This window comes from Cavia porcellus, unplaced genomic scaffold (assembly GCF_034190915.1).
Source record: "Cavia porcellus strain 051 isolate PalLab524CR breed Dunkin Hartley unplaced genomic scaffold, mCavPor4.1 scaffold_16, whole genome shotgun sequence".
Lineage (NCBI taxonomy): Eukaryota > Metazoa > Chordata > Mammalia > Rodentia > Caviidae > Cavia > Cavia porcellus.
The window spans coordinates 21,620,228-21,636,817 of record NW_026947499.1 but is presented as its reverse complement, the minus strand read 5'-3'; the positions used below and the strand labels follow the sequence as shown (position 1 = coordinate 21,636,817).

At 38.6% G+C, this 16,590-nt stretch overlaps 1 gene segment (V, D, J or C); it reads left to right on the top strand.

Annotated features, from left to right (window-relative positions):
* Positions 1-7,235: 7,235 nt before the first annotated feature.
* LOC100718162 (immunoglobulin lambda variable 9-49-like) lies at positions 7,236-7,825 on the top strand. The segment is given in 2 exon segments: positions 7,236-7,368; positions 7,500-7,825. Coding segments are annotated over 2 exon segments (372 nt in total).
* Positions 7,826-16,590: the final 8,765 nt, after the last annotated feature.

The window sequence follows — 16,590 nt, the reverse complement described above, 5'->3', positions numbered from 1 at the left end:
AAAACCACAAAGGGAATGAAATGTAATTTTAAAAAGTTAAAAAAAATCAAACTCTTCAGAAATCGCGTGTTAAAATATTTTTGATGCAAAGGAACAGATAATTTGGGGAATAATTGAACTTCTGACTTTCTGACTATCTCTCTTCTATTCTTCATTTTAAGATTTATGTGAATTTATTTTGTTTATACTGTAAAGGGAATTTTCAAACTTATAACATGACAGTATATTGGAGCAGGAAAGGCAAGCCCAGCCTGTTCAAACTCAGCTGGCCTTGGTATTCCAACACCAGCTACAAATTGTAAGATAAGTGTGACTCAGCTGGACAGTGCTTTTTGTTATGTTAGCTTCTGTGTAGGACTTATCACATAGAGAGAGACCTGGCTCAGTCTCAGATAATGAGCAATTCTTTCTGCCCACCATAGCCCCTGACCTCCCTGGTACAGGATAGTAACCCTCAATTAACTTTTAGAGACAAATCTGCCTAAGGATGTATGATGAACATGTGTAACCAACTGTAAAGTAACCCACGATCAGCCATTCATGCTTCTTCCTAACAGCCGATACAAGTATCTGTTTTGACCAGATGGTGCTGATGCTTTGGACTACAGTGTCCCCTAGTTCACTTAGATAAATGAAACTGTTGCCTTTCACGTTCCTCATGAAATGTGTTTTCCATTTGTTCTCTTCCCATTTTCTGTGAGAATACCACTCATTTCTCTTTGTTCATTGAAAAGAGTTTGTCCATCTTGGTAAGAGAGAGTATTTTTGCCCATGACTTGTACTCAGAGTGCAAGTCTGAGTGGATATTCTTTTAATATCATGGATATTCTTTTAATATCATGACAGTATATTAACTACTGTTGTCATCTAATTATTTTGCTATGCAAGAAATGTACACCAATAAAACTAAAAGTTCTATATGACAGAAAATTCTAAAATAAAACTAGAGAAAAAAACTACAAAAAATGGTTATTAAAGTACACTAGGGATACCAGGAGCCTTCTCAAGGGTTTCCAGAACCTGAAAAGGAAACACAGGGCTCACAGTTAATGACCTGATTTGTGCTTTCATAGGATAATCACTTATCAATAGAAGAATATATCCTTTATAGCACCATTTTTAGGCATGCTAAATGTATATAAACAGGATCCCCTCTAGGATTGACAATCTATACAACTGTAATGTTTAGTGCAAGCCCTGAGAGCAAGCATCTTCTGAAAATAGACAAAACCTTGCTCAAAATGCTCTGCAAGGCCACAGGTATCTGAATCAAATCACAGAAACTTGGAGTCAGATCATTATTTGATTGGCGCAGAAATGATGCACCGGATGACCTCTGAGCCATTTGCCCAGATATGTACTGTGACCAGCGGGAAACAGTGTGGGGTGTCCTGTGATACTGCACCGCCTCATGGAAAGAACTATTCACAGAAAGGACCTAGGCCAGATCACTGATTCCAGTGCTGCCATGTTACCAGCTCCGACATTACCTGTGACCTTGCAGACCACTTTGAGCAAGGTTTTGTCTATTCTCAGAAGATGCTTCCTCTCAGGGCTTGCATTAATATAAATCAAATTTTCTTCCTCTTGATTTTACAGCGTGAGCTGAACTCAATCACCAGGCCTCAGGAAGGGGCTGAGGCATTCAAGATGGAAGCATATTTGGGTGAACAGCTCCTCCCACAGGACCTGGAACATAAAAAGAGGTCTGGGCAATTGAAGCCACTGTTGGGATCAGAGGGCTGCTTCCACCATGCCCTGGACTTCTCTTTTCATCCTGGTCCTCTCTCACTGCTCAGGTAAGAACAGACCATGCAGACATCCTGCAATTTCACAACCTCTGCTCTGAGTCTTGCCAAACTTTAGTGTGGTCACTGTGTCCTAATCCAGCCAGGTCTGTATTTGCAGTTTCCCACTCTCAGGATCTGGTGACTCAGGAACCCTCACTCTGCATCTCCTGGAGCAGCTGCCAGACTTACTTTCACCTTGAGAAGTGACATCAGTGTTGGGGGAAGAAACCTGTACTGATACCAGTAGAAGTCAGGGAGTCCTACCAGGTTTCTCCTACACTACTACTCGGGACTCAAATAAGCAACTGTGTTCTGGCATCCCCAATTGCATCTCTGGTTCAAAAGACACCTCACCCAATGCAGGCATTTTGCATATTGCTGGGCTGCAGCCTGAGGACCAGGCTAACTATTACTGTGGAATCTGGTGCAATAGTGATTCTCACAGTGGCACCCATCGATGGAGAAGTGTCACAAAAACCCCAGCCCATTAGACTATGAAGCCTTATGAAATGTAAACATAACTTGTGTCTACACTAATTATACTTGGGTTTACCTGCAAAGTAACAGCATTCATCATCCCAAATTACCAGACGATATTGCCAGAATGTCAGGAAAAGGAAATACACTGTGATGGCCTCCAAATTTTGCTTTCTGGTATAGTGACTTTAAAATGACTTGCTGCCTGCATTTTCATTTTGAAAATAAAAACATAAACTCAGCCTTTTCAGCTCTCCTAGTCAGAGTTTGTGGGCCATACCAGGAGGAAAGTGGTCTTGGGAACATGGATTCTACACTTACAGGTGTTACAGCAAGGACCTACCCTTCCCTTACAGTCAACCCTGTCCCTCGCTATCCTTGTCTCAGTGTGTCTAGCACTGAAAATTGGTGGAGGAGAACCTAGGCTCAGAAGAATCTCAAGTATACAGCTACTCTGATGGACTTGTAATCACCTAAGCCCCAGTTGAAAAATGAAGTAATAGGCTTGAGGTAGGTGGCGGGGACCCAGAGACAGCAAACCACGTTGTGGGACAAAGAAGAGAGAAGGGAGGAATCCACCATGGGTTAGAATGCATCAGGCCACTGCTGAGAGATGACTGTTAGTGAGGTAAGGTAGAAGAAACACAAATGGGTAGAGGGGGATAATAACAATCATAACTAAATAGTTATTTCTATATTTTTAGAAAGACTGTAACTCCAATATACAGTCAAGTTACCCATAGATTTTCCTTATCAATATTTACATGTCTCTTTTAATTTACTTTTTCTGGTTGCATTACGCCAAGAATTTCTTAAAGATACTCTAACTCTATAAATTGTTTTGTTGAATTCTGATATTAAAGGAACAATTTGTGGCAGTACACAAATATTTTAGGCAAAACTTCTTATATTATCTGTCAAAAACATTGTTAGGGCTCATGCCCTTCATTTATAAAATGAGCCATTTTCTTACAAGTGAATCATCTTTCCCATGGACAAAGACCAAGGTGTAACTTCATATATATTCACAAATTCCACTGTGTGAACAGGCAAAACGACACATGTATTTTCAGTTACAAATCATTCTGTGCCTCTCTCTTGAGAGAAAGAGAGGGTGCACTCAATTTTTCATGTGCATACACTTACATTTCTGCCTATTAAATCCTTTAGTGTCTTCTAGTAAAACATACAAAATAAATTCTTTCCCCATGAAAAAGAGGCAGGCAGTCACTGAGCCTGAAGATTATTCTACAGCTAATATGAAGTTATGTTTTTCATCACCGTATTTAGAAACACTCTCTGGAACCCAAATGAATTACATGGCTGTGATTTCCACACAGCTGATGTCCCTCAGGAGCATAGAAACACACCTTGAGGGATTTATAGGAAATTGTAGGTGGGAAAAGGAGAATTCTGCTCATTTGACCCACAGCAGGAGTTAAACAAGATTGGATATCATTTGGAAATCACAAGCAGAAATGTCCTCCAAAGATTAAGTATCATGTTTTAACATGAATCACTTGAGAAACTCAGTCCCTAAGAACATGCCCCACCTCAGAAACAACTGCAGAGATACGGGTTTTTAGTTCACAGTAGTACCAGGCAGTCCCATTGTTTGTGATGCAGGACAATAGTGAGTGACCTGCTGAATGTCACAAAGAGTGAGGAACTTCCTGTGCCTAGTTGTCCTATCCTACTGTGTGTTGTCATTGGGCGCAATCTGTCTCTCTGAAAGTGATGCCATACCTCCAATGTAACCTCTCCTGTATAGTTTTTCCTCTCTTTCTTAAAGTTATGAGGTTAGAAGATTTTGCTTTTATATCTACAGAACCGATCAATGAACTTTAGTAATTGAGTTGTAGCTACAATGAAAATCTTTCTTACTGAAAGAGTAAGAGCTTAGTAATTTGCTTTGAGCATCTATGAAAAAAATCATGCTTCCCTCAGCCCTGAAATGGGTCAGTGAGCCTTGGAGAAGCAACCAAAGAGTAAGGCTGAGTATTTGAGTGTTCTGGGACATAGGAGACAACAGCACAATGCAAAGGAGGTAGAGAGGTATTGTTGGACCAAGGTTTAGCCCTCTGCTTCTGACCAAATGACCTTTTTTAGAAATCAGTTAATTTCCAGTGCAGATTTACATGTTCCCTGTATTCCAAGTGGGGTAATAGCAAATGCTTCAGTCCTGACAGTCATTTCAGATCAGACATGCATTTCTTTTCTGAAGCCATAGTCTTCAGTGTGCAACAAATTCAAAGAGAAAGACAGTTTCAGAAGACAGAAGTAGCTCACGTTTAACATAATTCTACTGGTTCTAAAATCTGAAACTAAATGCTTTGACATGGAGGTATTTTCCATTTATCCTGAAAGAGTTCAAAAGAAAATTGATATAGCAAACCAGGGAACCCAAGGCAGGTACCATGTCACATTATTAATCAAACTGTGTGAAAACTCAAGCTACAAATCATGTATCTTAAAATATTTTTGAAATAATGGGACAGATAGTTTGGGACATTATTTGAATTCTCCCTGCTGTTTTGAAATGTAAGGTATACACAAATTGGTTTTATTTGCCTTACTTGTCTTTGTTCATTCAAAAGAACATTTGTTCTCTTGTTGCCCCTTCACTGTAAGAGAGAGTCTACTGTGTCTATGTCTTCTATTGGGAGCAGGATTTTAGCCACTTTCTTAGAAATATGACTATGCAGTAACTATTGTTATTGTCAAAATACTGTATGAAACACAAAATGATGAAATTAAAATACCATGCTACAGAAGATTCTTAAATCTAGAAAATACAAATAGTCATGAAAGCACACTAGAGGCACTAGGAGCCTTCCCTAGGATTGGTAGAGCCTGAAAAGGATGCACAGGCCTGGTTTGTGCTCAGAGGCCTGAGACAGAGGTCAGAGCAAGTGCTTCCCCCCATGAGAAAAGACAGAGTTCACCACACTCGGCCGCCCTGACAGCAGAGCAGGTCTCTGATCTCAGGCTCCTGCAACTGATGGTAGTGACAATGTTGGGAAAAGATTCGTACTGTATACAACACAACAGAACAACAGACAATAAGAACTGAGAAGGGAAACAAAAACAGGTCATTCTTGAGTGAGCAGCAGCAGCAGGTGCTCAAGAATTCTAATTTTCATTAGTTTTACCATTCAAGAATTACCATTACTTTTATGTCAAAAATAACCTTGCATGGAAGTAGTTTTTAGTAACAATGAGAGTAAGTGTGGACAGTAACATTTTTTCCCTAGCAGGACCAAATATCTCTTCTTTCCCTTAGACTTACCCTTTTCTTTACTCTTACTCTTAGATGTATTTACACCTGACCCTCACCTGCTGCAGCTCTCTTTCCTGACCATATCTAAATATCAAATCAATGTTCAGGTCATAAACCCACAATTCAGACACATAATTCACAATCAGGCTTGTTTGGAAATACCGGCACTAAAGGGGCTCTCTAGGTTTCATCCTCCAAGGGTATGGAATATTTTTCCTCCCACCAGATGGCAGTGTGGGGCTTTTTGCCAAGAATCTGAAGGATGTTGAGAAAAGACCCCCAGGTTCTATGTGAGATTTATTTCTACACCAAAGTCTTAGATCAGTTTTGGAAATTTGTTCCAGCCTTTATTTTAGACATTGAGTCTCACCCTCATTTTCAAAGTTCTTCACACGACAGCCATGCATTCACAATACAAGGCTTGCATACTCATCTTAGGAACAGAATAGTCTGTGGTTCACAGTGTACTTAATAAAACCTGCCCAATCCTACAGCAAACACTGTGACATTTCCAACATGCAGGAAGGTCCCTACACAGCCTTCAAGCTGATCTTCATGTGAGAGATCACCCCTTACTCTAACTTAGCTCTGCTAAGCTAAGGAACAGTTATTTTCACAAAGTGGATCAGCTTTGCTGGGACTGGGGACACAATCAGATGGAGTTATGGGCTATGTCTAGAGTAAAGAGCTCACATCTCCACTGGGTTTTATCCTAGAATCTGAGAGTAGCAGAAGGAAAGATGACTCCTACTCAGTATGCCATCATTTACATGATGCTACATTGTTCATTCCTTAGTGTCCCTCATACCACGATTTGTGAAAATGTATTTCTAAATTATAGATATCTGAAGAAAGGAAAATTACTAAGATCAAGCAACATTAAGTGACAGTTCATTTAACTGGTATTTATAACTTAATTTAATTGGTATTTATTTCCTGTGTAATGTTAGTGAGTTGACCAGAGTGACTTAGTCTTAAAGGACTTTAAGAAGGTTAACTCATATATGGAACAAAAAGCAATAAAAGTTGAATTCTTAAGTTTTTATAAAACTCTTTTACATTCTTGTTTTTAAGGTCCAATTTCTACAAGTAGATTTGTGGTTTACAATCACATTAACTAGAGCAAACAATTTCCCATGAGTGAGATACTAGGAATGTTCCTGGGAGTCATCAGAGAGAATGGTGGGCACCAATCCGCCTTAGCTGTTGATGTGAGCAGAGGTCTCCAGTAATGAACTAAATACTCACTAAGCTGGGGACAAGTCTCACACTTCTCTTCCCAGAATCAAGAGTGAGCTTTGATTTAAAGTGGCCACCTCACGTTCTTTACTGAGTAATAGTTTACAGTCCCACCCATGCTAAGGTGAAATTGGTAAAGGCATCATGGACAGTTCCAGAAATAGCTGATAGGCCACCGCATCCCACTATGAGCCACCAGAGAAGCAAAAAATTTGTGGAGATAACATGGAATTTCAGACCTGAGAATGAGGTGTTTGAAGCACACAGACTTGGAGAACCCCACCCCCTTGAAGGCTGAGTCCACAGGACAAGAGTAAACGTATAGCCACCAGGGGGAGGCAATCTGTGTAAAACCAAATTCCTGTAAATTATCCATCTTAGCCACCACCCTTGTTAAATACTAACTTTGGTTAAAAAAAAAAAAAAAGATTTGCATAGGCAACTAGACCCTGACCAGCAATAAACTTTGAGGATAAAAGGCTTGGGATTCCTGTCTCAGCTTGGGGCCTGAAGGACAGCCTTGGGGCATCTCCACCATGGCCTGGGCTCCTCTCTTCTTCACCATCACCACTCTCTTCACAGGTCAGGTGGAACAAATGGTCACTGCCTCATAGAGACCATTGTTGCCCACACCCACAAACCAGCCTTGTCCTCCCCATAGAACAATTCCCTTGTCTCCCAATGGGATTTTTAATGGAGGTCTGTGTTTCCAGGGTCTCTCTCCCAGCCTGTGCTGACTCAGCTTCCCTCTGCATCTGCCTCCCTGGGACAGACACTCAAACTCACCTGTACCCTGAGCAGTGGCTACAGTAACTACAATGTGAACTGGTACCAGCAGAGCCAGGGAAAGAGCCCTCGGTTTGTGATGCGAGTGGGTACTAGTGGTATTGTGGGATCCAAGGGAGATGGAATCCCTGACCGATTCTCAGGATCAGGCTCTGGCTTGGATCGTTACCTGACCATCCAGAACATCCAAGAAGAAGATGAGAATGTCTACTACTGTGGGGCAAACGATGGCAGTGGGAGTAGCTTTGTATAACCCACAGTGACACAGTCAGAGGGGAAGTGAGACAAAAACTTCTGACTGATCTGTCCTGTGCTTTCTTCCTTTCCCCACTGTCCTGCCTCAAACAGTTCAGAAGAAACCTCCTGATCCTGTTTGAAAAATTCTTCCTTTCCAGACATCAGGACCTGACTGAGAGTGACCTCAGAGAGTCTTGGGCTGCCCGTGATAACAATGGTCTTTTCATTGCTGGCAATAGCCTGCACCTGGTAAACAAGAAGCAGTGGCAATAAAATTTCAATGAGGGGCTAAGGTCACCTGCAATCCCCTGATGCCAGCTATGTGTACCAACCTGCACTGATTCCTTCACACCTTAAACTCATACTAGATTTTTTGAGATTCCTTAAATTTGCACCTCCAACCTCAAAACTATATATACGCAATCAGCTCTTTAAATAATTGTTGATATTCATTCAGATGTCAGTCTGCCTGTAAGTAGGGAACTAAAATCTGATCGTCCCCACAGCTTTAGTCTCTGGGTGATTACTCACATGGCGTTATTACAATACTTAAGTTGTAATTTTAATTACCTGGTGCACTAGGCACAAATTATTTTTAGAAATATTTTATCTATTTGAGTTTATGAATAGAAATATGTAGTTCTTTTCATTCATCACCAGTGTCCTGAAGGAATTTCACTTTACAGATGGAAGAGCACAGGCACATTCACAGTGTAACACACATACCTATCCTTTTGTCCGATTTGTCTATATTCAATTCTCTGGGTAAACCTAAAAAAAAGAGGTTTATTTTGGCCTCATATATTTTAAGGGAGGTGCTTCTGAGTCAGCTGATTCCAAGGCAGGAAGGAAATGATGGAAGTATCTGAGAGAGGAAAGGTGATCACCTAGTAGAATCCAGGAAACTAAGTGTGAAGAAAGAAACTGGGGAGAAAGATCCACCTTCAAAGTCCTGCCCCTACTCAAATGCTTCTAACAATACTCCACAACCTAACAGCACATTCAAAAGCTGAACTTATTAGCAGACGAATTCTCTGATAAATATAGCACCCTCCTGACCTAATTTCCTTCTAAAAGTAACATCTCTGAGTGCATAAGAGTTCTGAAGGATATTCCAGATCTAAACCACATCAGTGATCTTTCCAAAGGAAGGATAGCACTGGTCACTTACCAGAAGTTTCAAGATTTTGACCCATAGGGTCAGGTACACACACAGAATGCATATCAACTTTACCTAGTTTTCTAGTTCATCTCCATCTGCACACAGCTCTCAAGTTGCGCTGTGTGTGTGTGTGTGTGTGTGTGTGTGTGTGTGTGTGTGTGTGGTGTGTGTATTAGTGAATGACAGAGAGAGATGACCTACAAAGGAAGATGGGTCATGCTGAGCCTGTTCTGTACCCCTGTCATTCAGAATGGGTCTCACTCCATTCACAGAGTGGATTTATTCTTACAGTGCTGTAAAACTCATTGTTAGGGCTCATGTCCTTCCATTGCAAACTGAGACATTTCCTTGTAAGTAACACACCTTATTTCTCATGAATCAAAACCAAGATGAACATCATATACATTCTTGAATTCCACTGTTGACACATATGTATTTAAGTTCTAAAGCTTCCCATGCCGAGAGAGCGCACTCTATTTTGTGTGCATACTTTTACATTTATGCCTATTAAATCCATTTTTCCTTTATTAAATCATAGAAAAAATTATTGAATTCATGATAGGAGTTATTGAACCTGAAGATAATTCTACAACTAAAGTGAGGCTCTGTTCAGCACCACTTTTGAAACTCCTGAAACTCTGTATGGCAAGTAATGTGTTACATGGCTGATTTTCACACAGCTGATATTTCTCAGGAGCATAGAAATTCACTTTGAGGGATTTATAGAAAATCATAGATGGAGAACTGAGAACTCTACTCTTGTGATCCATAGGGGCTTTTAAACAATTAATAATGTCAGTGTAGAGTATCATAGGCAGAAATTTCTTTCAAAGTTCGCTTTAAGTAATTTGATAACATGAATAGCTTGAGAAACTCAGTCCCTAAGGACATGTCCCACATCAGAAACAACTGCAGAGATATGGGCTTCTATGATTTAGGACAACTGTGACTTGCTGAATGTGCCAAAGAGGTGCATGCTCCCCATTCATGATTCTCCTATCATATTTTGTACAGTAATTGGCTTCATGCTGTCTCTCTGAAAGCGACTCCATTTCTGCAATGTAACTTCTCCTACATAGTTTTTCCTCTATCGTTCTTTTTAAAGTCATGAGTTCAGACGGCTTTGGTTTAAAACCTACATAAAAGACCAATGAGCTTTATCAATTGTTGCTGCACTTACCATGAAAATGCTTCTTATTAAGAGAAACAGCATGGTTACTTTCATTCATCATGTATGGAGAAATAGTGCTTCCTTCTACATGAAATTGACCAAGGAGACTTGGAGAAGAAGCCAAAGGAGAAGTCGGAGTATCTGAGAGTTCACATGCATAGGAAAGAACAGTAAAGTGCACAAGGATTTAGAGGTAGTGTTGGTGCAATCCTCAGCCCTCTGCTTCTCAGCAAAAGACATGTTGAGAAGCCAGTTAACTGCTAGTGGTATTTACATGTTCTTTGTGTCTCAAATGGGATAAGAGCAAACACTTCAGTCTTGACAATCAGACATGGATTCCTTTGCTAAAGCTATAATATTCAATTGTGCCACAAATTCAAAGGGAAGGATTAAGATACTGAGTTTCAGAAGATGGAAAGCACATGCCAAATAACTCATGTCTAACCAAAGTCCACTGATTCTGAAATCTGAAACTAACTGCTTTCAAATGGACTTATGTTCTGTTTATCCTGAAAAAGTCAGATTTAAAGTCAATAGAGATAATGAAGAAACCCAAGCAGGTACCATTTCATATCATTAACACACCTGTGCACTTTACAAATGCATAGGAAACAAGCTTAGAAATCACCCCACCCACCACTAGGAAAATCACAAGCCCAATGAGGACAGACATTCTCCAGAAGCCACCACTAAAATAACTCGGGTGCTGAAGTTGTATGAAGAGATCTTTAAAGAAAACACATAAAATCCCTAGAATGGACCATTTCACACTGTCTTTAAACAAATGGGAAAGGAATAAACATGTCATCAAAGTAAGTGTAATATAATTTTAAAAACCAAAAAATAGTGTTTAAAAGTTGCACTCTATGGGAACTCAATTTAGAAACCATGTATCTCAAAATATTTTTGAAATAATAGAACAGATAATTTGGGAAATTATTTGAAACTCTCCCTACTTCCTTATCATCTGTCTTCTGTTTTGTTCTCTAAGATATAGACAAATTGATTTTATTTGTCTACTATTTTGTCTTTGTTTACTCAACAGAAAGTTTTGTTCTCTTGTTTGTCCCTTCATTGTAAGAAACAGTCTATTGTGTCTGTGGTTTCTACTGGGAATAAAATTTTACTCATTCTCTTAAGAATGTCACTGTGTAGTAACTTCTGTTCTTATTTAATTACTTGGCTATGAAACAAACATAGAGCAATGGAATTAAAATCCTGTGTTAGGGAAGATACTTAATACAACTAGAGAATACAAATAGTCACGAAAGCACACTAGGGTAGACTAGGAGCCTTCTCAAGGACTGGCAAAGCCTTAAAAGGGCACACAGGTTTGGTCTGTACTCAGAAGCCTGAGACAGAGATCAGAGCAGGTGCTTCCTCCCATGAGAAAACACAGAAGCTTGGGATCGAGTACAGGCTCACCACACTTGGTTGCCCTGACAGCAGAGCAGGTCTCTAATCTCAGGCTCCTATAACTGATGGTGGTGACAGTGTTGGGAAAAGATTCATAGTGTACATGATACAAAAGAGCAATACACCAAAACTACTGAGTGAGGAACATAAAAGGATCGTCATAGAGTGAGCAGCAACCACAGGTGCTCAAGAACTCTTGGAACAACCTCACTATGGCCATCATATATTTACTTCTTCTTCCATCTCTTCTCACTCTGTGCCCAAGTCATGTAGATTTCACACACCTACATTTAGAGTAATTCTTTTGTTCTTCTTCCTCATCTTTGATGTGTGTTGATTTTTATGTTGGGGTCAAATTCTTAGGCTTATGTTGATCCTGGAGCCTTCAAAACCTCCATCACTCAGAAGTTCCATCATTATCATCTGTGCCTGCTGTGTTTTAGCAGTCACTGAGGGTCACGTTCCACAGTGGCTCCAGCAGAATGTGGTCAAATGTCCACAACAAAATTTTTTAACACAAGCCATAGGCACTGCTAGTCACTTGTCAGGTCCTCAAGGTCCCTCCCATGACAAATCCAGCCCTACTATTTTAGGGGCCCAACCTCAAGGTGAAGCTGAGTGTCATCATATGCTCTGTGACAGCACTGTGCAACACAGGGAGACCCACATGGTAAGGCAAGACATGAACAGAAGTTTGACTAATCCTCAATACAAGCAGGATTATGTGAGCAGGCAAGGAATTCTCTGGCAGACTCCTATTGATTGTCCATAGAGAGAATGTTGTGGGAACATATCTCAACTTATTATTCTTCATATTTCATTCTTAATGTAAAGGATACACATGAGTTATTTTATTTGAGATGTTTCATAAAAACATAATGTAGTTATTTATTTTTCCTAAAACTACAGCGATTAAGGTTTAAGATCTGAATTCAATGCATTTCCTCTCTACAGTATCATCTTCAGTAATGTTGTTTTTGCAAGTAAGAGAAAAAAATCATCCAACCATATTTAAATGATGTTACATTTATTATTTAATTTTAACAGAAAGAAATTGTATACCATATTGAAATACTGAAATCTATGAAAACTTGGAATGAATTCTGTTTTAAATTTTTGTGTTAAAATATCTCCATTTAGGATGGGGTGAGTCCTGTACTCCATCCCAAGCCTTGGGAGCTCCCAGGGCTTGAGGCTCCACCCAGCTTCCAGCCACACTACACTAGGCTTGGGAGATTTTGTGGCCACTTTAGATTATGCCCAGAGACCTTTTTCAATCAGGAGTGTTGAGGGAACCTGAAGTGACTTCCGGTGCATTTGTCTTTGCCTAGGGAGAGTTTTGGAGCATAATCCATAGTGGTTAGGTGCCTGCCCACATTCCTGGAACACCAGAAGTTGCATGGGAGGGCCTGACGGCCTAACAGGACCATGCTCAGCAACCTCCATTCAGTTCCAGGAGCCAAGGGCATAGGACAAAATTTGTAACATGCCCAGGGGAAACCTAGGAACAACACTTGAAACACAGATATATAGGAAAATGACAAAATAAAAGACAAAAATGCAATCTCAAAATTCCTGTTCATCCCAAGAAATCCTAGGAGCCATGTACAGAAGAAAATATATGCCATACACCTGAAATACCTGAAATAATAGCAACTGAAATAAAGAAGTAACTCCAGAAAGCTTTAAAGGAATTCAAACTGGACATAATCTCCCAGGTAAAAGAAGAAATGTTAAAAGTAATGAAAGAGATCTGAACACATCTAAAAAAGACACAGTTAAAAATTAGAGGAACAAAAGAAATTAGAATCACTGGATGAACAATATAAGAAACAAACAGAATACATGAAGCAGATTCAAAGAGATACACAGAAAATCAAAAATTCTATTGAAAGTTGTCAAAACTGACTCAACGAAAGTGAAGATAGAATTTCAGACCTTGAAGACAAGATTGCCACTAGTGAATAGGAAAGATCTTTCAAAAATAACAAGAAATCAGGAAATAACAATTCAACAGCTGCAAGATGATGCAAAGAAAAACAATAGAAGTATGATAGGGATAAATGAAAAAGAAGGGGAAAACACAAATGATACCAAGAGGTGCAGAAGTAATAGCTGAACATTTCCCAAGATGAACATGGAAACTGACATATGGATTAGTGAAGCATATAGAACTTTCAAATAGCCATAACCAAAATAAATCTACACCCCGACATATAATAATTACCATCCCAGAAATCCAACATAAGAATAGAATATTAAAAGATGTCAGAGAGTAAAGACAGATCACCTATAAAGGAAAACTTATCAGAATCACAGCAGACTTCTCAGTACAAACAATAAAATCAAGAAGAGCATAGAGTGAAGTACTTCAGATCCTAAAGAAAAATGATTTTCAACCTAGACTGATGTACCCTGAAAAACTGTTATTCAAAATGGATGGAGAAATAAGCTACTTCCATGACAAATAACAGCTGAAGAACTTCATGATCTGCAAGCCAACCCTGCAAAGAATAATGAAAGACAGTCTAGATATACATAGGAAAAAAACCACTAAGCAAGGCAGACAATTAAACAGAAGGGAATAGTAAAGACGCAACAACAGAAAGAAAACATGTCAACAATGAACCAATGTATAAAAGTTATAACCATTAATATAAATGGACTCAATTCACCAATTAAATGAAACAGACTGGCAGAAAGGGTCAAGAAACAATATCCAACCATATACTGTCTTTAAGAAACCCATCTAACCCAAAAGGAAACTCATAGACTGAAAATCAAAGGATGGAAAACAATACTTCATGAAACAGGAATTGAAAATAAGTGGGAGTATCTATTCTATTTGCAGACAATGTGAAATTGAAACCAAGAATGATGCTAAGAGATAAAGGAGGTCATTACATACTGGTTAGGGGAAATCTTCAATAGGAAAAGATAACTATTTTAAATACATATGCACCAAATTCCAGAGCAGAATTATACAAAGCAAGTATTAACAGAAATGAAAATTCAAATTAGCAATAAAACAAGTAAAAAAGGAGACTTTAACACACCATTAACACCAAGGGACAGATCAACCAGACAGAAAATCAGCCAAGAAGTAACAAAACTGAATCACACCTGTGAACAAATGGACTTGATAGACATATACAGAGTGTTCCATTCAACAGCATCACAGTATACATTTTTCTCAGCAGTATATGGGGCATTCTCTAAATTGAAGTATATACTAGCCCATAGAACATATTTAATAAAAGAAAAAGATTTGAAATTATTCCAAGCATGTTATCAGATCACAGCAACATGAAACTAGAAATTAATGATAAAAGATACTGCAAAAATACCGCAAACACATGGAAACTGAATAATACATTCTTAAGCAATCAGTGGGTCACAGGGGAAATTAACAAAGAAATTAAACAATACCTATAGGCAAATGAAAATACAAATACAACTTACTGGAATCTGTGGGATGCAATAAAAGTAGTCCTCAGAGGAAAATTTATTGTACTGAGTCCCCACATCAGGAAAACAGAGTGAATACAAATTAACAACCTCATGAAACACCTCAAACATCTAGAAAAAGAAGAGCAAGTAAAGCCCAAAGCCAAAAGAAGGGAGGAAATTATAAAAATCAGAGCAGAAATTAATGCAATAGAAACTAAAAAAAAAAAATCCAAAAAATCAGTTAATCAAAGAGTTGGTTCTTTGAAAGAATAAATAAAATTGACAAGTCCGTAGCCAACCTTATTTAAAAAAGGGAAGATTAAGTTCAAATTCATGCAATAAGGAATGAAAGAGGAGAAATCACTACAGACCCTATAGAAATACAGAAGATCATCAACACCTATTTCGAAAACCTCTACTCTCAAAGGTTTGATAAAACAGAGGAAATAGATTCCTAGAACCATATGAAGTACCAAAGCTAGATCATGAAGATGTGAAACTGCTGAATAACCCAAGTTCTATTAATGAAATAAAAAACATAATTAAATCTTTACCTACAAAGAAGAGCCCAGGCCCAGACAGATTCACTGCAGAATTCTACAAGAAATGCAAAGAAGATTTAATGCCCACACTCCTCAAATTCTTAAATGAATTTGAAAGGGAAGCAATTCATCGTAAGTCATTCCTGGGAGCAAATATTCCTTTAGTACCAAAACCTGAGAAAGACCCAACTGAAAAAGAGAACTACAAGCCAATCTCCCTAATGAACACAGATGCAAAAGTCCTTAATAAAATAGTGGCAAACAGGATGTGGCACATCATCACAAAGATTATACACAACAACCAAGGGGAGTTCATCCCAGGCATGCAGGAATGATTCAACATACGTAAATCAATAAATTCAATCCACCATATCAATAAAGCCAAAAGTAAGAATCACATGATCACTTCTATAGATGCACAAAAAGCTTTGGAGAAGGTCCAACATTCATTCATGGCAAGAACCTTACAGAAAATTGGAATAGATGATCTTTACCTCAATATTATCAAGGCCATCTATGACAAACCAACAGCCAGCATCATAAAATGGCCAAAATCTGAATGCCTTAAATTAAAATCAGGTACAAGACAAGGATTTCCCTTATTACTGCTCCCATTCAACATATACTGGAAATGCTGGTCAGAGTAATTAGACAAAAGAGCGAAATTAAAGGGGTAAAGATAGGAAAATAGGAAGTTAAATTATCATTATTTGCAGATGACCTGATGCTCTACATAGAAGACCATCAAGACTACATTGAATGTCTCCTAGATATAATACATATATTCAGCAATGTATTTGGATACAAAATCAATACTCAAAAATCAATAGTATTTATATATACTAACAACAAAATGACTGAAAGAAAAATAAGAGATGCCACAACCTTCACACTAGAATCCTCGAAAATGAAATACTTAGGAATTAATCCCATGAAAGAAAAAAAAATCTATACAGGGACAATTATAATACCCTGAAAAAGAAATCAAGGAGCATCTCAGAAAATAGAAAGACAAAGACATCTCTTGCTCAAGGATAGGA